General features: G+C 44.8%; 1 protein-coding gene across 2 annotated transcripts in view; it reads left to right on the forward strand.

Moving 5' to 3' along the window:
• Positions 1 to 1,883: 1,883 nt before the first annotated feature.
• The window catches only part of LOC147610124 (cytochrome b-c1 complex subunit 7-1, mitochondrial-like), a 63,520-nt gene continuing 38,512 nt past the window's right edge, over positions 1,884 to 26,891 (forward strand). Inside the window, exon 1 of one of the 2 annotated variants that reach the window (XM_086786783.1) lies at positions 1,884 to 2,076. In XM_086786783.1, coding sequence (XP_086642909.1) covers positions 1,983 to 2,076 — 94 coding nt within the window. In that variant the 5' untranslated portion in view covers positions 1,884 to 1,982. The remainder of the gene's footprint in view (positions 2,077 to 26,891) is intronic. The other variant, XM_086786782.1, reaches the window with a different exon arrangement.

Here is a 26,891-nt window from a genome sequence, read left to right on the forward strand (position 1 = left end):
CATGAGGTTTCATACTTTTGGATAGATAAGGGTGGTGGGCCAAGGCATTAATTAAAAGGATGTTATTTGGATACATGGATACATTCAAAATGACGAGTCTTGTGAGGAGGCAATGGTGTGGAAGTACATAAGGTGGTTGAGGGCATCAATCCAAAATGAAATCATCAAAATATTAGAAATGATAAAATGAAACCATCAAAATATCAGAAACAATAAATGAAATGATTTCCTATAAGCTATGTGATGACATGTTCTTCAAAGTAGTGAAAGATGTATTGCATCATCATGCAAATCATATATAAATTCCATTTGATTGTAAATATGATAAGCATTACAAAGTGATCAATGAGCTAAAGGCTCAATAGTATAGTTTGAGCAACATTAAATCTTATCTTCCTAGTTTTCCAAGGTTATGCGATATCCTTGAGAAAGCCTTATGAATAAGAGTCCCAATGGTTACCTTTAGACATAATTTACCTTGGTGTAGGATGCATTGATATAGCATATTTTGATGCCTACATAGGTAAATAATTATATCTTTCTTCATAAGATTAGGAGTATTCATGAAAAAGGGTAAAATCATGGGAACATCTCATGAAGAGTTGGAGATTCAATATAATTATACTTCTTGAGAGTGCCATATAATAAGTATTTTTGTTCATTTAGATCCATTCAATCTTTTTGAAGAGGTTCTAAACATGAAGATAGTAGACATCTGATCATGTAAAGAGCGAGGTTAGTCCTTAGTCATGGGTGTGCTAGGAATCTAACATAATTCTTCCCATAAGCCTTGTAGTAGACAACACTTCTCAAAGATGATACTCTTTAGTTCCAGAGGAGTAATCTTGAGAATGCTTATTAGAGAAGCTAGAAGGGGGTGAAATCAGGCACACAAATGCAATACGAGGCAAGCACTTAATGAACTTTTTGCAAACCAATGAGGTGTCATTATATGCCTTATTTATATGATTAATAAGGAAATTTTGGTATACAAAATTATTATGTGAAGATAATTATTTTTATGTGAGGTGTGGCAAGGGTAATACACATTAATAAATTTCTTAAGAAGGAAGCATGAAAAATATTAAGTATAGATGAAGACGAAGTGATTAAAAGCTTCTCTTAAAGCAATTCAAGAAATTATCATGCATTTGTGTGTGTGTTACAAATACGAGAGGGGATTCAAGTTTATAGGGCATTGACACCATGACTGGCATATCTACAAGGTGTCTACGATGCAAGGGAAGTCTTTGCTGTAGCTTTGCATATGGTCTCGCACATGAATAATGACATTTAATTTGTAAATTGCCGTAATAATTAAATATTATATGGGTGTAGGTCCAATACAAATGAAGGTTTTAGCCACTTGGTGTGAAATTTGTCCGTGGTCATATAGTGAAATGAAACCTTAGAAAAATTGCTCCTTTCTATTTTTTTTTGGGACCAATATTAAATATATATATTATCTCAGAACTGAATATACAACTAAATCTTTATTACCAACCAAAACAGCAACGTGAGTTAAGATTACAAACTGTACACACCAAGATATCTAGTACCCCAATTGGATGCAAGCTTCCATCATAGCCTTACCCTCTAGGGGTTTTCTTTTCCAAAATGTCCCCCTTTTTGGACCAAATCTTGACTGTGGGTTTGGTCCCTGGGTTTTCTATAAAGACAACAAAAGTATGATCAATTTGCTTCTCTTTAAGGTACCATCTTCTAGATTTGGGACCAAAATGGGCAACTTAGGCTTTAGACTCTCATCAATATTGACTTGCAACATATGAATCATCTATTAGGTTACCCTAGTATGCTTTTGAAGCTTCCCCCAAGAGAGATTAAGTGATGCCCATTTGCAATTTCTGCATTAGGTGACTCATCCCCTCTTTTGGTGCCATATATTTTGAGTTCATTTTTATACTTCATCAAGTAGTCATCACCACGTCTGCAACAGGGTCGCGCTTCCCCTTGTTGTGGCTATGGCGAAGATGCTCGGCAAGGTTTTCGCGCCCATATGGAACTGGGCTTCCCGGCGTTACACTGCGGCACTGGACGCCAAACTTAGGGGCTACGGTAAGCCGATCCATTTTGCAGTACAAGATAGCCCTAATTCAGAATCAGGGTTTTTCTTTGTTTCAGTTTTTCCTTTTCATGTTTAGATGAACGTTGGAAGTCTTTCTTTCTCGGAAAAGGGGGAGCGGCGGGGCATAGAAGAGTATGGTCCTGCCGCCATTCCTGCCAGGAATACCCACATTTCAGAACATGGCCTACCTACGGCTAGTCACTTACGTTACAGGCCAGGGGAATGGTGAGGGAGACATGCTGAAGGATGGATTCAATACAACTTGGAATTCTGCAGACTGATGTGATCTATGCAGTGATGCGGCTTTGACATGGCAGATTTCTCAAAATCCATGTCAACTTGTGATGTGAATTCCAAGGAAGAAGCTTGTGAGTATGTAAGGCTGAGATGCTATTTTCCATGACCCTAGACCATAAAGTTGAAACTGGTGACCACAGAAGTAGAGACAGGTGGCCAATGAGGTGATAGCCCAAGTGGTGAAGGTGTTTACCTAGCACCAGGACCAGGAGGTCCTGGGTTTAAAACCGCACAAGGTGCTTCCTCGGCAGCATCGCCTGCGGGCGGATAAAAAAGCGCTGGTAACTACTGGAATCCCTAGTCTCTCGTATCCAACCTACTGTTCCTTGGTTTAGACATTAGTCCCCTACCATCAAGTGCCAGCCCACATGATCCTTGGCGTAGATGTAAGTCCCTTGCCATGAGGTGTCATGTCCACACTATGGAGCTCGTCCATAGGTCCGAAAGCGTAGACTAGTGATAATGAACTTTTGTTCACAAAGGTATGTGTGCTACCACTATCCACCAACACATGTGCCACCATTCCTTGTGTGTTGACTTTCCCATGCAAGAAGCATTCACTTCCGGCCTTTCAAAAGGCTTAAACTTGTATTTCTCTTTATAGATCTCCGCCAATTTAAGAGTTCTGGGTTGTTGGGCTTTGACATTACCCCCAATGTACCTCTTTAGCTCCTTGATGTACTTCAAGACCTTGAAATGCTCACTTGAAGAATCCACATGTAACACTCCTTGACCCTCCCGGTTTGCTCCAAGTCATCCCATTCACAGTTCAAGTGACATTATGCAATTGGGAGAGAAAGGCATCTCTCATCTCATTCTCTAAGTGAAAGTAATGTAGCCATTTGCAAGAAGATATCTCCATCATGTGTGAGCATACCCTTCCAAATGCAAAGTAGCAAAATATACTTTGGCTTGCTCGCTTCTTGGGTTGATCTCATAGTAGAAATCCATTTTATTGGCCCACTCTTCAAAGTCATCCTTCTTTGTTGAACTTCGTGAAAACCACCTTGTCCTTGACTCCCTTGAATTCATCTTTGTCTTCACCATTGATGTGTGGCTCAAAAGTTACCTGTTTGCCTCTACGGTCTACCTTCACCTCTTGCTGAAGATGATGGTTGTTGGTGCATGCCTCCAAGAGAGGACGGAAGGTTCTCTTTGTCCATAAAGACTTCTTTATCCGATTCATCCAAGAGATTTGGTTGCCTTGATGCATCACCCATGAATTTCTTGCCTTTGCAAGAGGCATCTCCACTATGCATAAATTTCTTCCCTTTATGTGCATCATTCTTAGGCATAGAAGCACCCAAATTCTTATTCAACTTCATGCGGGTATCATGCATCGATGAAGCACTAAGCCTTTCACCAAGTGCCGTGAATTCTTCTTTGAGTTCTTGAACCATCTCTCTTTGTTCATCTTACGCTCTTGCACAAAGCCCTTCATCATGGCCTGCATTATCATCATCATCGTTTGCATGTCATTGTGGACCATCATTGGCATCATGCGCATTCATGTTCATGATGCCAATGATGGTCCATTCATCATGGCCCGCATTATCATCATCATCGTTTGCATGTCATTGTTCAATTGTGGACCATCATTGGCATCATGTGCATTCATGTTCACTTAAACCCTTGGATCGATACCATCACTATGTTAGAAATTGTGCATCTCGGTGTATTTATGGGGTTTGCCTATTTTATGGGCTTTTATCATTTTCTCCTATTTTTAGTAAGTCATGGGCAATTGGCTTCACATATACACTATAAAAGGGGTCTTCTCATATTCACTTGATGTAGTTCATTTCAAGCACAATTCAACACTACTTGTTGGCTATTGCCATTGTAAAGCTTCAAGCTATTATAAAAGGTGATCTTGTCCACAAGCTCTCTCTCCTTTGCTCCCTTTTCTCTCTTGTTTTGTCTACGCTTCTGCCTGTGCATACTCCAACATGGTATTAGTCGCTTAGGTACTCGGCTGTCATCATTTGCGAGTTTGATCCTCTCCCCTTTTCTACGTTTCTTGGATTTCACAACAATATCTGCGTTTTTCTGGACAGTGGCTGCGTTTTCTAGAGTTCAACTCAACGTTTGTGTTTCCTCATCATAGCTGCATTTTCCTTCTCTCGGAGGCTTCCCACATCTGCGTTTTCTGCTTCATCAACCCCTTCTTCATCTACGTCTTCTATTTGTTGGCTATCTCTGTTGTTGTGCTATGTGCTGAGCCTCAAAGGCAAGCTTCAAAGTGCCATTTTCAGCAGTTTCGCAAGGTGAAGGGCTGTTCTTCAGTCGTCAATAGTAGCTGAAGGTGTTTTGTTTGCGTGTGGAGGTGCCCGACAAGCAGCTCTTTTTGGTCCTCTTCCTCCCCGGCTTTCCCTCCCTTTGGTTGGGTGTTTTCGTGTGATTTGGTGGACCGTTTTGCTGCTATTCAGCTTCTTTCTCTCTCAGATTTGAGAGGGGGCTGATTGGTCTTGGTGCCTTGCTTCGTTGGAGAGTGCTGAGATTTGTGTACTTTGTTGTTGTGGATATGGCTCCCACTTGTACGAACAAGGATGACCTTAGCTTCCTTCTCTTGGAAGAAGAGTCCATCCTTGTTTCTAGAGGAGTCTTGGAGTACTGAGATTTGTGTACTTTGTTGTTATGGATATGGCTCCCACCTGTTCGAACAAGGATGACCTTAGCTCCCTTCTCTTGGAAGAAGAGTCCATCCTTGTTTCTCAGGGTAAGATCAAGGTGTCTCTTAACAGTTCAGATTAGGCACTTTCTTCAATTTTAGAAGAAAGGTTGGAGTCGTTGCTTCTCATGTGGGAAGAGAGGACATTTGTCCAAGAAGAAGGACAAGACCAAGGGAAAGTCTTTATCTTAGAAGAAGGGTAAAGACATGACACACGACAGTGACTGAGATACTTCCAGTAACACATCTAAGGCTCCCAGGGCGCTTTCGGCTCGGGAGAACTAAGATGGTGTACTTCTTTAGTATACATGCAGTTTTTCTCATGTGCTTCCAGCCAGAGGAGGCTTGTGGACGGGAGAGGGGGCTGGTAGCAGCTCCATTATCTGGTGCATGGGAACCGTGAGTTGGAGTTCCAAGCATTAAAATCTGGGCAGGACATGGTCATCTTTGGTGTAGCAGAGATTATGGACTGGATGTATTTCGAGTTCATTGTTCAAGGCTTTTGGGATGTGATGTGTTCATAGTCCATTGTTGGGAATTATGGGTACGGTGTGTCCAACACTCATCATCTTATTTTTGGAGTTCACTTTACACTTGTGTGGGAATTCAGAGCCAAGTAAAGTTCCTTGCTATTCGTGGTGGCATTTTGTTTCGAGGAAACAAGTTGGCAGGTGCTCTCTCCAAGGTGATTCCAATATCTGCAGTACTAGTATTGGAGGGTCCATGGTTGCATCATCATCAGCTTATCTTCTTCAGACTCTTGCACACTATGAGCTGCTGCAAAGGGGGTGTTAGAGATTGTGCATCTCAGTGTATTTTTATGGGCTTTTATCATTTTCTCCTATTTTTAGTAAGTCGTGGGTTGTCTACCTGTTTCTAGAGGCGATCGGTCATTATAAAAGGGGTCTTCTCATATTCACTTGATGTAGTTCATTCCAAGCATAGTTCAACCCTACTTGCTGGCTATTGCCATTGTAAAGCTTCAAGCTATAAAAGGTGATCTTGTCCACAAGCTCTCTCTCCTTTGCTCCCTCTTCTCTCTCTTGTTTTGTCTACACTTCCGCATGTGCATACTCCAACATATTATGAGGGTGCTCATTTGCTATTGGCTCATCATCATGCATGATATCTTGCTCCTCGTCAACCATTTGCACACTAGCACTCTCATCTTGTAAGCTTTGTTGCATTTGAGCTTTGCTTGGACGACCCTAATTACCCTTAATTGAGTAATTTTACATGTTGACAAAGCTTCCAAATTTCGAATTGAAGAGTGCTTTCCAACTATGTGATCAGCCCAAGCGCTATACCTCTCTGTTTTGACTTTTATGAAAAGTCAACCGCTTGTTGGTTGGACTAGTTTCCAATCTTTGAATGGGGTGTGCTTGGGCTTGTTAGAGAGGTGTTTGCGTGGACAGTTGTAATTGATGGGGGACTTGGGACATGGAACATAAGAGAAACACTTCAAATACCAACAGAGAATAACCGTAGGAAGCCACGAGAAAATAAATAGACAGCACATTGAGGCGAAATGGCTGGCCCTTCCTAGGAACTTCTTTATTAAGTAGAAGCTTTACAAAGAATCTAAGGTGAGGGTGCAACTAGCACGAGATTTTCCATAGATATCTTGGGTAGCTTTCCCCAAAGCATACAAGAGATTTTGACAGAACCCTCTTCACAAAAGTGAGGCCAAGTTAGTGCCACAAAACAGTCCCAAAATTGTCTCCAAAGCTATCCCAAACAATCCTTGTATCTTATCCAAAGAGAAAAGCACACTGTACGACCAACTTGGGAGAACAGACTGCACGAGGAAGTCTTACAACTGGACGGCCAACTACTGTATGACAAAGCATACAAGAGATTTTGACATAACCCTCTTCACAAAAGCGAGGCCAATTGAGTGCCTCTAAACAGTCCCAAAATTGTCTCCAAAGCTATCCCAAACAATCCTTGTATCTGATCCAGAAAGAAAAGCACACTGTACGACCAACTTGGAAGAACGAATTGCAGGAGGAAGTCTTACAACTGTACGGCCAACTACGGTATGGTCACCTTTGTTGTCAGCAGGCTGCGGACAGCCAAACAGAAGAGAAAGCAGCATTGCTGCTGTACGGCTAGCACCATCTGCAGCAGCTAGTCAAGGGAGAAAGAGAGAGAATTCACTGCTGAACAACCAAGTTGTAGGTGGCCAATAGAAAAACAAGTGCAACACTGCCGTCAACCAGATGCCAAAGGCGGGAGAAGAAGCAGAGTAAACATGTCTCGTACGGTCAACGCAGAGGAGGGAGAAATGAAATGAAATGAAATGTTATATTAACGTCTTCAAAAGGCCATAATGACCTATGAGACCAAAAGTTACATCATGGTGGATCTGATACAATGTCTGGATAAAAAAACCCAGAAAATGAAAAATAAAGATGATACTACTGGCACCTAGAAAATGAAACTGGAACTGGAAGGTACACTATGGAGGTACCTCCATCTCATAATATGTGCCGCATCGGACACTGGCGGATCTCCTCAATATCCTCTGTGGTCAGCACCTTGACTGGGTGTCCCGCATGCCTCGCAAGATTAATCCGAATCTGCCGCTGCAACCTCCGTCTATGCTGGGATGCCCTCCTCCGTAGTCGTGGGCGTCTGGACCACCCAAGCTCAATCGCACGATCAATCAGTGTACCCCTGGTGTGGGCGGTATCCATGTCCTGCTGCTGCTGTGGTCCATCTGGCGCAGTGATGGCCGGACTAAAGAAGTATGTAATGTGCCTCTGAGTCTGGCTCTCTGTGCGCCTAAGCAGGCTATCTCTATGTCTCCGCAGCTCAAGCAAGAACAATCCCAAACACCTCTGGTCCTGGTACCCCATGACTCTGGAAAGTGGTCCAAAACCCTCTCTGAATAAACAGTGGAAACGACCACGTATCTCATAGTATGCAGTACAATGGCATATATAATGCAGCTCTGTCTCTGGCTCCCCATGGCATACTCGGCATATCCTGGCCTCAGCTGGTATACCTCTATATCGGCCAAGGCCAGGATATGCCGAGTATGCCATGGGGAGCCAGAGACAGAGCTGCATTATATATGCCATTGTACTGCATACTATGAGATACGTGGTCGTTTCCACTGTTTATTCAGAGAGGGTTTTGGACCACTTTCCAGAGTCATGGGGTACCAGGACCAGAGGTGTTTGGGATTGTTCTTGCTTGAGCTGCGAAGACATAGAGATAGCCTGCTTAGGCGCACAGAGAGCCAGACTCAGAGGCACATTACAGACTTCTTTAGTCCGGCCATCACTGCGCCAGATGGACCACAGCAGCAGCAGGACATGGATACCGCCCACACCAGGGGTACACTGATTGATCGTGCGATTGAGCTTGGGTGGTCCAGACGCCCACGACTACGGAGGAGGGCATCCCAGCATAGACGGAGGTTGCAGCGGCAGATTCGGATTATTCTTGCGAGGCATGCGGGACACCCAGTCAGGGTGCTGACCACAGAGGATATTGAGGAGATCCGCCAGTGTCCGATGCGGCACATATTATGAGATGGAGGTACCTCCATAGTGTACCTTCCAGTTCCAGTTTCATTTTCTAGGTGCCAGTAGTATCATCTTTATTTTTCATTTTCTGGGTTTTTTTATCCAGACATTGTATTAGATCCACCATGATGTAACTTTTGGTCTCATAGGTCATTATGGCCTTTTGAAGACGTTAATATAACATTTCATTTCATTTCATTTCTCTCTCTCTCTCTCTCTCTCTCTCTCTCTCTCTCTCTCTCTACCTACCTACTTCTGTCCATAAATCCATGCCCAAATAATAATATATCGGGCCAAATTTTAATAATGTCTGAACACATTTGTCTTGTGCACCAGTGCCTAGTGACACGCCGGCATCATTAGCAAGCATTTTTAGTAGATATGTGGCAACATTCAAGGCATGTTTTCAGGGGCCAAAAAGGCACCAGTTTCGCCAGCAAATTATATTTGGAATGCCCAGCATATAAAGTATTTTATGCATTTTTTTTGGGCATTTATTGGACAACTTCAGATTTGTCCTTTGTAGAGCTGGTCGACCAGCAGCCTGAAGCCATATAAAAGCAGTTGCATCATTCTCCATTAAGCAGATTCAGTAAGCATTCATTGTGGTTGTCTTTCCTCAGCCTGAAGCGTTCCAGCCCACAGAGTCCATAGAGCATGTGCGTTTCAGCACCAAATGCAACATCAACCAAAGGGCCTTGGCTGTGCGTTTCTATCATTGGAGGTTCTGTAGCAGTAGATCTTCATCATCAGCATCAAGGCAACATTTACAACACCTACGCATGACCTTTAGTTAGCAGCATCAGCGTTCATCATCAGAACGGATCTCCATCACATGGCAGATAGTCTACGTCAGCCGCATCATCATAATCAGCAGGCATATCAGATTTGTGCGTAGATCTCATTGAGATCTCAATTGTATTTCCGCATTCATTTAATTTAGCTGCATTGCATTGCATCTATAACTCTCTCTGAGTCAGACCCACTTGTCTCATCTCTCTACTCCCTACTCTCTTGTTATCTATCTTATGAGTAAGTGAGTACTAAGCGCAGTCATTCAATAGGCTAATTTGTGGTTACAACGATCAACAACCTTAGCATGTAACACTGGTAGCATAGTTTAGCATCATTCCTCCTTAGAGAAGTTACCTATCATGTCAATATTTGCTTCTGCTTAGTTAAACCCAATTTCGAAGATTCTGAAGGTCAGGAGGAGCTTTTGCTTTTACTTGCATTAACCTTGCATGAGCATATGCATAGCATATAGGGTTGCAGCTTGCTTCAGCATCTTTCATATAAGCCCCCGACAAAGTCTAGAAGTTAGTCTCGCATTTAAGTCTAGAAGCCAACCATGCATAAGCATCAGTTATCAGGCATCTACATTTTGCTCTTGCAACAACAAGCAAAACATGACCAACGTTGATATGTCTGGAGAAGGCCGACATCCATCGTCAAAGGGGAAAGTGGAGTTTTGTGCTTTTTGTGGCAACAGGGAGTTCTCTTTAGCATTCGCCATCATTAAAAATATGGCACAGGAAGTGGCTCCACATCTGCCCCTTAGGGTGCAAAGATTCACGATTCTCAAAGATGGTGTGTGAAGGTTTTCGTCAGGCAGACTCATTGGAAGTTGCGTTTGTAAGTGGTTTTGAGGTAGTTCTTGCTTGTCAGTTTCACATAGTACCCGCAGTCTTGGCCTAGGTATCATTATCCTCAGTGCTCCTGCATAAGCCTTAGAAGTAGCATTGGCTTAGTTGAGTGGGATTAGTTGCTTGGAGCAAAGCGTTGCAAGGTTACAACCCTAGCAACAAGTTCAGCAGAAGGGAATGTCACTTGCACGAGTGCCGAGTGACACGCTAGCATCATTAGCAAGAATCTTTAGTAGATATGTGGCAACATTCAAGGCATGTTTTTAGGGGCCAAAAAGACACCAATTTCAGCCGGCAAATTATATTTGGAATGCCCAGCATATAAAGTATTTAATTCATATTTTTTGGGCATTTATTGGACAACTTTAGATTTGTCCTCTCTAGAGTTGGCCGACCAACAGTTTGAAGCCATATAAAAGTAGTCGCATCATTCTTCATTAAGCAGATTCAGTAAGCATTCATTGTGGTGGTATCTCCTTAGCCTGAAGCGTTCCAGGCCACAGAGCATGTGTGTTTTAGCACCAAACGTAGCATCAGCCAAAGGGGCTCGGTTGTGCGTTTCTATCATTGGAGGTTCCGCACCAGGAGATCATCATCTGCATCAAGGCAGCGTTTACAACACCTACGCGTGGCCTTTAGTTAGCAGCTTTAACATTCATCATCATAACGCCATGGTAGATAGTCTACATCAGCCGCAATATCATAATTAGGAGGCATATTAGATTTATGCATAGATCTCATTGAGATCTGCATAGATCTCATTGAGATCTGAGTTGTACTTCCGCATTCATTTAATTTAGCTGCATTGCATTGCATTTGTAGCTCTCTCTGAGTCAAATCCACTTCTCTTCTCTCTCTACTCCCTACTCTCTTGTTATCTATCTTGTGAGTAATTGAGTACTAACTGTAGTCATTCAGTAGGCTAATTTGTGGTGACAACGATCAACAACCTTAGCATGTAACAACATCGACTTATAAACTTTACAAGTAACATGATTCTCGTGCTTTGCGACCATCTTTCAGGCCAATCCTCGCTAGCGAATGCTTAAGCTTCCTTCTTCTTCTGTGGAAAATCTGCGTTCTCACCTTGGTTCCGTCTTGTGTGTGGGCTTACCCCAAAACATTGATCAAAGCTAATGAAGGGATGGTGAGGTTTTCCCCGTCCATGAGACTTCACTCACTGAGGCAACGACCCTTCCATGAGTGCTTATCGTTTTTTTTTCCCCTTCCATGATGTTTCACTAACTTGGATTAGCACTCTTATATGAGTGTTGATAATACTCACCAGGGTTACGACCTTTCCACGAGTGACTCCATCCACAGTTGGTGCAGAAACAGTCCCCTGCTAACGAGATGCTAGATCACATGACCCTTGGCGTAGCTACACATAAGTCCCCTACCAATGAGGCATCATGGCCACTCTACCACATGCACTCCGTGTCAATACTTAGGGCATACTCTTTGGAGGAGAGGTGGGCTCAAGTTCACTCTACTACGTACACTTCGTGTTGGTGCTCTGACCACACACCTTGGAGGAGAGGTGGATTAAAGTTCACCTTACCATATGTCACGTGCATCCCGCACTTGGATGCCACGTAGACATTTCTGTACAGAAGGTGCAGGACTTGGGATGGTGAACTGGCCCATGTGAGCCCAGTCCGGGACGAGTCAGCCAGGGATCCATCTCAGTCGTCCGAGGTCAGGTGTGCATTGTCCTGCACATGAGTCCAAGGTCAGGTGTGCACTGTCCTGCACATGAAACAGTGCCAGTCCGCGCTGTGAGTCTCCCTCTAGAATGATGTCAGTGGTTCTGTGTATCTGGTATGGTACCGGATGCCAGATCACTGAGTAGATAGTGGTTAGGACAAGGGGCCAGCCCATAGGGCTACCCCGGATCTTAGTGTGGGCATGGGAATGGTGTGGAACCACCCCCATGAGGGCCAGGAAGGCCCAGGCTGAACCCACCAGCCATGGAGGGGCTGTAGGACAGCCCTAGGGCAAAGATAAGGCTATTTCTAGGAGCTTACAGCCTTTATATGGCTGTAGGGCATGTATGGGGCAGCCCATACAGGCTGCCTAGCCCTGGGATTGTGAACAAAAGATGTGCCCAGCCCTTCAGAAGCAGGCGCCTGATGTCCAGCCAGCCAAGAAGAGATGTGCAGACTTTATGGGATTTTTTCCAGCATTTTTTGGGATTTAATTCAGCATTTATTGCTGAATTTTCACCGGTCGTGGGACATTGGTGCTGGCTGCCTGTTTATCAGCTGGCCGACTGCTCCTGATGGGAAGTATAAATAGTGGAAGCCATAATCCCAATCATTCATCTCATTTTTCACCAAGTGCTCAAGCAATCCAAGGGGCCAAGACAGCCAAGGGCTTGCTAACGCAAAGGGGTGAAGGATTCAGGTCAAGGGCAAGGTATTCCCAGTCAAGAAAAGGTCCAAGATTGCTGTATTTTCTTTCAGTTTTTCACATCATTCTAATAAAGCAAATACACCATCCGTGGTGGGGGCCCTACAGTGTCCTCTCTCTCTCTCTCTCTCTCTCTCTCTCTCTCTCTCTCTCTCTCTCTCTCTCTATTTTCTGCACTTCTCCTTTCAAGTGTTGTGCGTTAATTTCCGTCGCGAAAAGAGTGCTGAATTCTGAGTTTTGAAGTTACCGATCTTTCTCCGAAGCTTCCGCATATTACAGTGGTATCATAGCTTAGGTCATCCTAGGACAGTTCTTAGCTTATATTTGGTGCATGCTGAATTCTGAGTTTTGAAGTTACCGATCTTTCTCCGAAGCTTCCGCATATTACAGTGGTATCAGAGCCTACTTCAAGTACAAACATTCAGCAAAGAAAACCAGAAAATTTTTCTCGCTCGTGTGGTTGGTTTTTAGACATCGGTGGACTACCCCTTTCGGAGTGACTCCTGTCCCTCGAAGGACGGTTGGTTTTTAGCCTCCGGAAGTCTCCCACACAGATAGTGGATGGTCAGATTGCGTTCCGGAAAGGAATTGCATTTTCCTGCTATGGCGAGCTTCGGCTACGAGAGAGACCCAGAACCATGGGACCAGAGTGCACCAGGCAGCCCAGCTAGGGCACCCGGCTTGAGTGTCACGGACATGTTCTAGCAAATGATGCAAGCACCCGCAGAACAGATAGCCAATTTGGATGAGCAGAAGGCGCGGATCTTGGCTATGGAGGAGCGTACCTGCTCTCCAACGTCGCGTTTTCCATCTCCTCCTCCCTCTCCTTCCGTATCCCAGATACCAGATCCTTGTCACAGGGACCCTCTCGCGGGGTCACAGCCGCAGCCAAGCTCCTTGCTTGAGTTGGCTCTGGAGGAGCGTGCCCGCTCTCCAGCGTCGCGTTTTCCATCTCCTCCTCCCTCTCCTTCCGTATCCTAGATACCATATCCTCGTCACAGGGACCCTCTCGCGGGGTCACAGCTGTAGCCAAGCTCCTTGCTTGAGTTGCAGATGCGTGCATTGGAGATCCGACAACGAGAAGACGACGCCATGCGACGCGTGGAACACGCGCGTTACCTTAGAGCTTTGGACGCTAGATTGACACCGGCGGCGCCCTCGAATCATTTTCCCGAGAGAATGAATTTCAGTAAGTATAATGGTAAACTCGATCCCACAACTCTTTATTCATGGTTACATCAATTTGAAGCTTACTTTGCCGCAATGAGGAAAACAGATACTGACAGAGTGATCTTAGCCAGTTGGTACTTGGAAGGTGAGGCCATTCCTTGACGGAGTCTTACCAGGAGATCTTAGAGTCGGTAAAAGACAGATTGGCTAAAGTGCAAGAGGCCTACACTCGAGAGGCCAATAAAGACCGAAGGGATATGAAGTTTTCGGAAGGGGATTGGGTTGATCTTCGGATAATGAAGCAAAGATTGAAGCAGGTGGGCAAGCGATGCCCAAAGTTGTCTTTCAGGAGCTTGGGCCCTTTCCCTTTCGGAAAAAGATTAATTAGGTGTCTATGCAGTTAAAGCTACCTCCGAGTTGGACTATGCACGATGTATTTCATGTCAGTTGGTTAAAGCCATATGCAAGTCCACCCCCTTCAGAGGTCAAAGACGAAGCGGAACCAGACATTGTGGATGAAGTAGAAGTTATGGTTCCAGAACAAATTCTTCTGCACCGTTTCAAGCATGGCTCAGGCCGAAGACTACGACAGTTTCTCACGAAGTTTCAGGGCCGAGGAACTCATGAAGCGGTATGGCTCGACAAAGAGTTCTTTGAAGACTATCCGGCGTTATTGACGGATTATTTGGAGGCTATGCAGCTTTCGTCAAGTTAAGCAGAAGGGGATGTCGCGTGCATCCCGCACTTGGATGCCATGTAGACATTTCTGTACAGAAGGTGCAAGACTTGGGATGGTGAACTGGTCCCATGTGAGCCTAGTCCGGGACGAGTCAGCCAGGGATCCATCTCAGTCATCCGAGGTCAGGTGTGCATTGTCCTGCACATGAGTCCAAGGTCAGGTGTGCACTGTCCTGCACATGAAACAGTGCCAGTCCGTGCTGTGAGTCTCCCTCTAGAATGATGTCAGTGGTTCTGTGTATCTGGTATGGTACCGGATGCCAGATCACTGGTGACTGAGTAGATAGTGGTTAGGACAAGGGGCCAGCCCATAGGGCTACCCCGGATCTTAGTGGGGGCATGGGAATGGTGTGGAACCACCCCCATGAGGGCCAGGAAGGCCCAAGCTGAACCCACCAGCCATGGAGGGGCTGTAGGACAGTCCTAGGGCAAAGATAAGGCTATTTCCAGGAGCTTACAGCCTTTATATGGCTGTAGGGCATGTATGGGGCAGCCACAACAGGCTGCCCAGCCTTGGGATTGTGGACAAAAGATGTGCCCAGCCCTTCAAAAGCAGGCACCTGATGGCTAGCCAGCCAGGAAGAGATGCGCAGACTTTATGGGATTTTTTGCAGCATTTTTTGGGATTTAATTCAGCATTTATTGCTGAATTTTCACCGGCCGTGGGACATTGGTGCTGGCTGCCTGTTTATCAGCTGGCCGACTGCTCCTGATGGGAAGTATAAATAGTGGAAGCCATAATCCCAATCATTCATCTCATTTTTCACCAAGTGCTCAAGCAATCCAAGGGGCCAAGACAGCCAAGGGCTTGCTAACGCAAAGGGGTGAAGGATTTAGGTCAAGGGCAGGGTATTCCCAGCCAAGAAAAGGTCCAAGATTGCTGTATTTTCTTTCAGTTTTTCACATCATTCTAATAAAGCAAATACACCATCCGTGGTGGGGGCCCTACAGAGGGTAATTGGGACCCAATACTGTGTCCTCTCCATCTCTCTCTCTCTCTCTCTCTCTCTCTCTCTCTCTCTATTTTCTGCACTTCTCCTTTCAAGTGTCGTGCGTTAATTTCCGTCGCGAAAAGAGTGTTGAATTCTGAGTTTTGAAGTTACCGATCTTTCTCCGAAGCTTCCGCATATTACACCATATACACTTCATGGTGGTATTCTGATCATAGACCTAGACCTGGAAGGAGAGGTGGGCTCAAGTGTGTAACATAAGATAAGAATGACCCAGAGGCATATATATTTTGGTTCTCCATGAGCATGTCTTTTACAGATAGTTTTAGAGACATTTCGACCATCAATAGTGTTACATGCATTTTGGTCGCGAATAGAAATCCATAGAAAAATCTTCAATCCATGAGATATCCATGAGTTTCATAAGTTGAATGCGTCCCAAATAAAGGGAGCCAAAAATATACTCCATCCCAGTAAAGGGAACCATAAACAATGTTTCCTTGAAACCATCTCAAGGCAAACAACAGTACACTATGCTCCTTGTACAAGCATACGAGGGTTAGTGAACATCAAAAACACTTCATAATAGACATCAAAAGCACCAACTTTGCAAAACTTAAAGTATACTTAGCTTTTCTTTGCCAGGTTTGTCATGAAGCCAAAAGAAACATCTCGTCACCATATCCATAAGATATCCTGAGATATATCTTCATATAACTTGCCTGTAAGCTTGATTTATAATCCACAATATCCATATGGAAAGAGTGCTGAACACGGGCACATAAAGTGAACTCCAGACTTGAGGATAAATTGTGTGAATCCATAAATCCTTAGTCCAAGTTGTCTACTACTCATGCTCTTGGGGAATTCGGGCATGTTCTTGAATTCATCTAGGTATATACTACTCATGCTCTTTGATAGAATGTGTAGCGGAAGAAGAGAAAGAGAGTGAGAGAGAAAGATGGAGAGGAAACATAGGTGAGAACCTGCTCTCAATATCATCACCAAAAGGAATACATGTCCCGAGCAAGAGGGGAGAACCTCGTAAGCGAGGGACTGCAGCTAGACAAGCTAGGCAAGCAATGCAAGCAGTGAAATATGAAGCCTCGAGGCATGCCGGCTATATATACCTCTACATGAAGGTAGCCGACTGGTGATAAATACCTCCACGATTGGGGAAAATCCCAAGACCATAAAATGGGGAATAAATATGGGTAAAATATGAGTGAGGGGTGACCAGTCCCTCTGACTAACATGGTCAGCCCTAGAGGCTAAAATAGGACACCAAATAGGAAGTCAGCAAGTAGGGGATATGATATCTAACACCCCCTCTCAGCACCGGATGTTGAGCAAACTCCAAGAAGCCACAGGCGCCGTCCTCGATCAAAGATGAAAGACTGCAGAAACAGGTACCAAGAAAGCTCCACAAGCAATCTCCTCAGCAACTCAGCTACAAAAGCAACTGAACAAGCTGCCAGGTACACCGCTCCTCTGGAAGAAAACAACCATATAGGCTGCGACGTGCTGTTCCAAATAATGGTTCCAAACCCAAGTGTAAGAACACTCCCCGAAGTTGAATGTCGTGTTTCCAGCCTAGAGAAGGTATGAAAAACCTCATAACCAACCAAGATCATATCTTGTAGATAATCAATCCTGGGAGAAGCAAACTGCTCCTCACTGGAAACCTCAAAAGCTCCAACTCTGTACCAAGAGTAGCCAAATGCTGGACAAAAGTATCCTTTGAAAAGATCAACATTGCAAGATGTAAAGACTCTGTAGAAAAGATGGGGTCCATCTACTCAAACTCCATAACATGAGTTGCCCAATGCTGTACATAAGTACACACCACTGAGGTGGGCATCGCAAGATGAAAGGACTCCACATCCCCCTCTGAAAAAAGATATCGTCGGACTGGTACAAGCCCAACCTGATTTTGATCCAAATCCAAAAAACTCTGGAAGTACCACTGTGTCCCAGGCACGGTTAGCAACCATAGATCCAAAGCATCCCACCGGGCCCAAAAAACCATCCTCCAAAACAAGCAGCCTGCAGAACTAGCAGGGGGAGGGGCATCCTCAGAAGCATCACAAAGAGATGCAGAGATAGACTCCTCACAATGAGGAAGGGAAGCAGGAATATAAACTGCAGTGGTAACAAAGTCCTCAGAAGCATCACAGATAGCAGAAGACTGTTCCAGAAGTAGAACCAGATCCCAAGAATCAGCAACAAATAAAGGATCCATGTGAAAGGATCACACCGCAAAAGGGCAAAACACCCTCCTTGTTCTGCAAATACTGCAAAGAACAAGGAGGGCAAATTACCGCAACAGGGCAAAACACCCTCCTTTTTCTGCAAATACTGCAAAGAACACAAGCTCGGACAAAATAAACTCTGCTCAGGATCTTTGAAAAGATCACTGCTCTCTTCCAAATAACTGTAAACTCCTGTCAAAGAAGAAAGTCTCCATAGATACAACACAACTCCCGAAACTGATCCTCAAGTGAAGTAGCTGGAGAAAGGCCCCCTCTGAGTGTAGAAAACTCCTGTGGGAAGCAAAACGCAGCCAAAACACTGCTATCCAGCAAAAAATAGCACTCCACTGCCAACAAAAGGCAAGGAACATGTAGAAACCGGGAAACCATGTAGGCCAGGAACAAGACACTGGTATAGATGCTCCAAAATCAGCAAAACGCTGACTGAAATCTGAAATTCAGAATCCAATCAAGAAATCCCCTCTGCAAGTGATCTGTGTCCACTGGAGAAGAAAACGCAACCAAACAAGGGCTACAAACCTGAAAATTCAGGTCAGCCAGTGTCCACACCTTCTATGAGGAAAAACGCTGAAGAGAAGGTACCTTCGGGTCCAAAACAGATGAAGCCCAAGTGAAGGTAGAGCTACCAGCAAGATCGGTTCAGAAAAACGCAGCAACCATGGCTGCAAATCTGAAAACGCAGAGGTATAAGGGGCTGAATATGGAAACGCTGAAGCCTCAGATCAAGAACTGCTGCAGAGAACAATCAGGGGGGGTGGGGATGGCACAAGATAACTTGAAGGGATAGGCAAAAGGGAGCCTAGAGAGCTCCAAGATCAGGGCTGGGAAAGCAAGCCCAAATAGGCCAGAAACGCAGCTTGTTTGGGACAGCTATGTTGCTGTCCAAACCTGAAAAAAAAACGCCTGAGAACCCTTGGTGGAGAGGAAACACAGGTGAGAACCTGCTCTCAATATCATCACCAAAAGGAATACGTGTCCCGAGCAAGAGGGGAGAACCTCGTGAGGGACTGCAGCCAGACAAGCTAGGCAAGCAATGCAAGCAGTGAAATATGAGGGAGGCATGCCGGCTATATATACCTCTACATGAAGGCAGCCGACTGGTGATAAATACCTCCACGACTGGGGAAAATCCCAAGACCATAAAATGGGGAATAAATATGGGTAAAATATGAGTGAGGGGTGACCAGCCCCTCCGACTAACATGGTCAGCCCTAGAGGCTAAAATAGGACACCAAATAGGAAGCCAGCAAGTAGGGGATGATATCTAACACTCTTGACACATGATTGCTTCCATAAGCGAATAAGTTGGCCATGCTCAATAGCAAAACTATTGGTCAGTGTGGTCCTCACTTGAGATCTTTTCTCTTCCTCATTAATGAAAGAAAGCCTCTTGCTTCCGAGAAAGCCTATGCTTTGATGCCACTGTAACCGATAGAGGACCCGGAACAAAAGAGGAACACTTCAAATACCAACATTGAATAACAACAGGAAACCACGAGAAAATAAATAGACAGCACACTAAGCTGGAATGGCCGGGCCCCCATAGGAACTTCTTTATTACATAGAAGCTTTACAAAGAATCCAAGGTGAGGGTGCAACCAGCACCAGATTTTCCACAGATATCTTGGGCAGCTTTCCACAAAGCATACAAGAGATTTTGACAGAACCCTCTTCACAAAAGCGAGGCCAAGTCAGTGCCACAAAACAGTCCCAAAATTGTCTCCAAAGCTGTCCCAAACAATCCTTGTATCTTACCCAGAGAGAAAAGTACACTGTATGACCAACTTGGGAGAATAGACTGCAGGAGGAAGTCTTACAACTGTACGGCCAACTGCTGTACAGTCACCTCTGCTGTCAGCGGGCTGAGGACAGCCAGCAGAAGAGAAAGCAGCACTGCTGCTGTACGGCCAGCACCATCTGCAGCAACCAGTCAAGGGAGAAAGAGAGAGAATTCATTGCTGAACAACCAAGTCGTAGGCGGCCAGTAGAAAAACAAGTGCGACACTGCTGTCAACCAGCCCAAAGGTGGGAGAAGAAGTAGAGTAAATAGGCCCTGTACGGCCAGCACAGAGAGAGAGAGATAACGTCTTCAAAAGGCCAAAGTGACCTATGAGACCAAAGTTACAACCATGTGACATCTGATACACTGTTTGGAAAAGAAAAGAAAGAACTGAAGGTAAGTATCTAGCCCTACAATACATCAGTAGGGAGCATCCGGAAGCAGCAACTAGGGAGAGTGGGAAGCTAATGCTACTAGTCAAAATGGGGTACATGAGTACATGGATACATGAATACATGAATATGGGGGAGTACAAAAGTGACAGTGAGTACAACAGTATATGGCTGGAGTGGTAATCATCCTAGGAGCTCTAGCATGGGTCTCTGCCGGATGGCCTGGATATCTGCCATAGTGAGATGCTTGGTCGGACGAGCCCGATGCCTTGCAATGATGCTCTGAATCCTCCGGGGTAGGCACCGTCTCCGATGTGAGGATCTGCGAACCCTTGGGCGTCTGGATCTGCCCAATTGGATAGCTCTCTCAACTAGAGTCCCACGGGGTGCCCACTGCTGGGCTGTCGGCTGTGTGTCCTCCCGGGTAGTCCCTCTAAAGAAGTCAATAATCTGTCTCTGTGTGGACTCCCTGCCAGTCGGGCGTCTGCTCCTGATAATGGACTCTCTGAGCCTGCGGATCTCCAGGAGATAAAAACCCAAGCATCGCCTAAGTACTTTGGGGTGGGTCGGAGGGAGGGGGGTAAATGCATCCAATAAAGCATCTAGCTCCAACCTGTGCCAATGACTGGGTGTAGGATGTCATACATCGGGTTAGGGGCAAGATATCTCCCAATCTGTGCTAGATCAATCTGGGGTCTGTCCTCTTTGCTATGTCTCCTCAACATCTCATCAATCTGTGTCTGGTGAGACCTGGGGGGCGAGGGCCAGGTGGGCGGGGGCGTCTCCTGGATCGTAGCTCTCTCGCTTGGGCTGATGTCACTCTTTTGGTAGTAGATGTAGACATAGTGCGTCTCCGAATGACTCGGGTTTGGACCGAAGGAGCTGTGGAGGATGTCCCACCACTAAGTGGTCGGAAGAAGGTAGTGATCCGTGTCTGAGATGTAGTATCCCTTTGTTGTGGGAGTTGCTGTAATAGCCGCTCTCTATGATGTCGTAACTCCATCAAAATCTGTAGTGAAAACCACTGTAAAAGCTCTGCATACCATGAGTGTCGCCCTGATGTTGCTACTCGCGCTGATGACTCTAGGGCCTGTCTTGGGAATCTATTTGGGGCCATGTGCGCCTGGTGGCATTGCCTCTCAAGTAAATCTAAAGCTGCATACACCTCTGGCTACCCTGTCTTGAACTACCTATCTCATGGAGAACCTCCTTGCCAAGCTAGTAAAGGTGACACCCAAATATACATATGAAGTCACTACATCAACACGTCTGTCCTGGTACATGATATGGATGTCGCGCCCTTGCTCCGTGGTATTGAAAATCATAACCTTGGTTTTACCAAGATTGACCACCGTCAGGCCCCTCTGATTACAAAACTCTCCCAAGGCATCCATGTCACATGCACTCTGCATTGTAGTGCATGGTGACAAGATGGCTCATCATCATTAGTGCAACATTGTACATTATTAGTACCCTTTAGGATGATATTTGTCGTATGCCGTGACCCCATTGTAATCCTCAGTCCAGGATATGTTAGGCAGGTCATTCCTCAACCATAGTGAGTGAGTGAGTGAGTCAAGTTCCTTAACCCACTTGGAGAGAATCATTCATGCATGTAGAGTCAGTAGAAACCTTAGGGTTTGTGCATTAGAAAGCACTCTGCATATTGCATATCATTCATCCATTGCATATAGATCATTGTAAAAGCCTTGAAATAGCATCTGGTATTTTTAGGATATTTATTAGCATTTATCTGGCCTTTTTTTTTCATATTTTTCAGCATTTAATACCATTATCCATGATAAACAAGTCATGTAGCACTTTATGCTACAGTCGGCCAGCATTAAATGCCATCCGACCAGCCCATAGATAGTATAAATAGCCCTGCATTTACATCATTCTATCCATCATTTCATAATTCAGCAATCAAACATCAAGCGTCGGAGCCTTCAGCCTAAGGAGTATCAACGATTGACCACAGCATCAACGATTGACCATTCAGCATATAGAGCACTTCAACCATAAGCGTTTTCAGCCATCGTTTCATCCTTCAGCAGCTAGGAGCATCAACGCATGTGCACTCAACCTCCATCAACAAAACGCATTAGTTCCCAGCATTCAGCCTATGAGAAGACCTGTGTTTTCAGCCTTGAAGCAGTTTTTCAGCATTGCATAACATCAGTGTTTTGCTACAGCCCCTTGGGTGAAGATAACACGCATGCATACATTCATTTTCAGCATTCATACATAGCTTAGAAAAGTCCCAAACAGCCCATATTTTCAGTGGGTAATTCGGGACCCAATCTGGTGTACGGTTTCTCTCTCTCTCTCTCTCTCTCTCTCTCTAAATCTCCTAAAGTTTGAAGTCATAAAAGTGGATTGCTAAACTCGCGAAACTCAGGATACAGAAGGCGGCGTGAGACTTGTGTGATAGGATCCTTAATAACGAATACTTCCGTTGCATGTTACAATCCGTGTGCCGCTGTAACCCTTGCTGTGTATCCGGGACAAGTACTTCATCGTCTACGTAAAGCATCAAGAGAGAGAGAGAGAGAATAACTACTACCTGCCTGTATCTGTGCGCATAAGAGAGAGAAAGATCCAGTTGTTGTAGTCGTCCTATGTAAGCCTAGCGAGGCGTGGCATGACAGATTCAACCACATATCCAAGAGATAAAGATATAGAGAGAGGGGGGGGAGAGAGAAGGAATTAGGGAACTTGCACAATATACCACATTGAGCGGGGAACAAACCTCGCCCCCTTCGAGGAATTTATTCAGGAACAATCCATGGGCTTTCCAAGCCAGTGTTGGGTTTTATGTTGTGTATGCACCTAGAGGAGTGCTAGTGATCATCAGTAGATTACTGGGGCACTTTTTACTTCAGTTAGTGGAGGTTTTTTCCCCCAGTTTAGCTCAGTTTCACTTATATGCAGTTTATAAGTGTTTTGGTCCACCCGGCACATTTTATGGCCGGACATGTGAACACTTATCTTTAGGGTCACTATCATGTGGCTATTGTACTTCACTTTTTTAATCAAGCAATAGACTGAAGTCGTGTTCTCTCTCTTTGTTGGTTTCCACGCCTGCTTGAAGCTTCTGTAAACCCTAACCCTAACACTTCATTGCCTTCATTTGGTATCAGAGCATTGAAGCTTGTCTTGCCCTGCCCGTACACTGCCAGTGCTGCTGCCCGTACTCCTGAGCGCCGTACACCTGAGCGTCGTACAGTACTGTTGCTGCCCGTACATCTGTGCGCCGTACTGCAGCTTCAGTACCTGCTGCCCGCACACCTGTGCGCCGTACTGCATTCCGTACCTGACAGCGCTATCGTCTTGTAGCTTCTGTTCCTGTCAGCGCACGTGTACCAGTCCCGTATACCTACTGTACTTGCCCGTACAGTAAGCGCTGCCTTCAAGCATCTGTCATCGCTGCCCTGTCATCGTTGCCTTCAGCATCTGGTCGTCTTGCTAGTCCTCCGTACAAACCTGCGCAGAGAGCCGTGCAGCATTCAATGCTGCGTACCTGCTTCTGTACTTTCGATTGTACGTGCTGTGATACGACTGCAACTTCCATACCAGCTTCCGTACAGAACCAGTAGACTGTACATGCATAGTATAGTCAACTGTACTTGCTCTTTGGTTGACTGTACCTGCTAACATCACACTGTGGTAAGCATTGCAAGTTTTGAATATTGGGCATTTTTATTTTCTCTGTGAAAATATACAGGCACAACAGGCAGATATTCTAGCAAAGAACTATACAGGTTTTTTGCACAGTTTGGGTGCAGCAAATTTGGGCATTTTTGGGGCATTTTGGCATTGTGTACGCCATTTGTTGCTCTACTCAGTCATTGGTGCATTGAGCTGCACAGTCAGAGGATTGAGAGTGCAGGCATATTTGGGTGAACTGTATTCAGTGGAGTACAGTTATTTTCAGGGTTTCTGTTATTGGGTTTTTTTTGATAAACAGGTACAACATTGTGCGTAAGCATAATGGCAAATCAACAGCAAAGTGATGTATTCACATATTTGTCTAAGGAAGACAAATTGGATGGCACGAACTACTCCTTGTGGAGTTTTATGCTGAAAAATGTGCTTGTGGCAAAAGGTCTTTGGGATTTTGTTAGTGGTGATGAACCACGTCCAGGTCCATTGGCTCCAGAGACTCCTCCCCAAGGGGGTGCTCGTGGACGAGGACAACAGGTACAGGCTCCAGGATAGCCATTGCCTGTTCAAAGAACAAATGCTCAAAAGACATGGGATGCCAGGGATGCACAAGCTTTGTCACTCATTGCATTGTCAGTACAGAGGTCCATTATACCTCATATTCGTTCAGCTGGCTCTTCACAGAATGCATGGGTGACTTTGGAGCAGATGTATGCTGCTCGTAATGAGGCTAGGATCTCATTTTTGAAAAGAGAGCTGGAAAATCAGAAAATGAATGAAGGAGATGATATGTCTAACCACTTAAACAAGCTGCAAGATTTGAGAGAACAACTCATCAATGTGGATGAGATTATTCCTGAGACACAGCTTGTGTCCACCATCTTGCACTCTTTGCCAAGATCTTACTTGGCTTTTCATACCTCTTTGAACCTCAGCATGAGGAATGCTGTTGAACCCCTCAAGTATCAGGAACTTATTGCTCTCTTACTACAAGAGGAGCAAATGAGGAAGAATATGAATATGAACACAAATGCCGAACAAGCATTTACTACAGGTCAAAAGGGGAAAGGTAAAACTCAGCCAAAGAGTTCAAATCAAAATTCAGGTGATGGTGGTTCTTCACAGGATACCAAGAAAGGTGATGGACAGCCCAAGAAGAAGGGCAAATGTCATTACTGTAAGAAGCCAGGTCACTACATCACGGAATGTAGGAAGAGGATTGCCAAAGAGAAGGCAAAGGAAGCTGGGATGTCTGTTAATGATGCTTCTAAAGCTCCTCCAGAGACTGCTTCTTTTGTTGAGGACAGGGATTACTGTTTTTATACATGCAGCTATGATGCCTCTTGGTCTTCACAGGCACTCAGTTTGACAGAGCATGCATGTACTTGGTATTTTGATAGTGGTGCCTCAAAGCATATCACATCTCGTAGGGATTTGTTTAGTCATGTTGGCCCTGCCCCTGTTGGCAAAACTGTTCAGTGTGCCAACAATGCTTCATATCCAGTTCGTGGCATTGGGGAGGTTCAGCTCACAGCCATTGATGGCTCCATTCTCCGCCTTACAGATGTCTTATATGTACCAAGGATAAAGAAGAATTTGTTGTCCATTTCTTCTTTAGCACATTGTGGTATGCAAGTCCACTTTGATGATGATAAATGCATGGTCAGAGACAAAGCTAATGCCTTGACCTTGATGCTTACTGGTACATCATGTCATGGACTTTATCAGCTGGATGCATTTTAGCCAGTGGATAAGTCTGCTTATAATGCATTCACTCTTACTCCAGCTATGGTTGATGCGGAGTTATGGCATGCTCGCATGGGGCATGTAAATTTTGGTAGTCTTATGCTTATGCAGCGACATAACATGTTTACAGATCTACCTCTCATGGAGAAGCCTCCAGATCACATTTGTGAAGGATGTATTTTGGGAAAAATGCACAGGTTTTCCTTCCCACGTGATCAGGCTCTAAGAGCAACTGCAAAGTTGCAACTTATACACAGTGATCTTTGTGGTCCCATGCAGACGAAGTCATTAGGTGGTTGCTTTTATTTTGCAACATTTATTGATGACTTCTCTCGTATATGCTGGGTCTATCCTTTGACACAGAAATCACAGGTATATGATGCATTTTTGGCCTTTGTAGCACTCGCTGAGACAGAGTCAGGATGCAAGGTCAAGACTGTAACTTGGTTGAACACAATGTTAATCAATACACTTAAATACACTAAGATTTGAAGGACACTTGCTCAAATACAAGAAGTAAATTGCTGAATTTGACAAGAGGCACACAATGAGCCGGAACGGCCGACCCCTCCCTTGAGTAAATTGTATTACTATTGGAGAAATTCAATACATAGTTTCACGGGCATCCATTGCCAAATCCTCCATGCCAATGCATATGAAATTCAGCATTTAGAAAACAATGGTATGTCGATGTAGATCACCAAGGAGCTGCCTTGATGCCCGGCCCGACTTCAGTGCCCATATTCTCTACCATTGGCTCTATGTTCTACCAAGCAAGGTAGCAACATCTTCAAGAGCACATAGGACAAGAGAAATACTACACAGGGCGGCTAAACAAGGAGTCCTGCCCTTCTACTGAGTAAGTAATGACAATACATTGTCCAATTACCTTACCAGTCTTCATAGAAGTTGTTGCAAGCGAAAGCCTTCGCGTTGGAAGCTTTAGAAGTGTTGATATCTTCGATTTGCCGCAATCCTTCGCGACAAAAGTCTTCAAGAGGATGAAGGGAATCTTGGGAAAGCTTCCCCTATGGTTCAACTTGAGAAAGGAAGGCTGAAATTAGGGTTTTCAGCAAAAAGACCAGAAATTACAGCAAAAATGAGAGCTGTTTTGCTGAATTTCAGTCATTAGGAGTGAGTAGGAGAGTGATTAGCACTTGGAAACACTCTTGGAAGCTTGGAAAACACCGTAGCAAGTTGGGTATGGCTATGGAGAGCTTGGAAATGGAGAGAAATGGTGGAAAAACAGAGTTTTCAGCCTCCAAAAATCCTCATGAAGAGAAAACACGAATTTCTCTTAATAAGTAAGTGAATTGGGGTCCAATCAGGTGAAGGGACATGGGGAGATGCCCATTTATGAGTAAAAGAGGAGGATCAGGTCCTGGACATTGAGTCTTGTCCGCCTCGGGATTTCAATGAGTGTGAACTTGGAAGAGGTCATAATTTATAAGTGACTTTTGGGCGCCCAAACTTTAATGAAGTGGGAACGCACTCACTTATAAATATTGGCTAAGTCCTAAGGGCTATT

Source organism: Cibotium barometz, chromosome 50 (assembly GCF_041138505.1).
Source record: "Cibotium barometz isolate CiBa-2024 chromosome 50, ASM4113850v1, whole genome shotgun sequence".
Classification (NCBI taxonomy): Eukaryota; Viridiplantae; Streptophyta; class Polypodiopsida; order Cyatheales; family Cibotiaceae; genus Cibotium; species Cibotium barometz.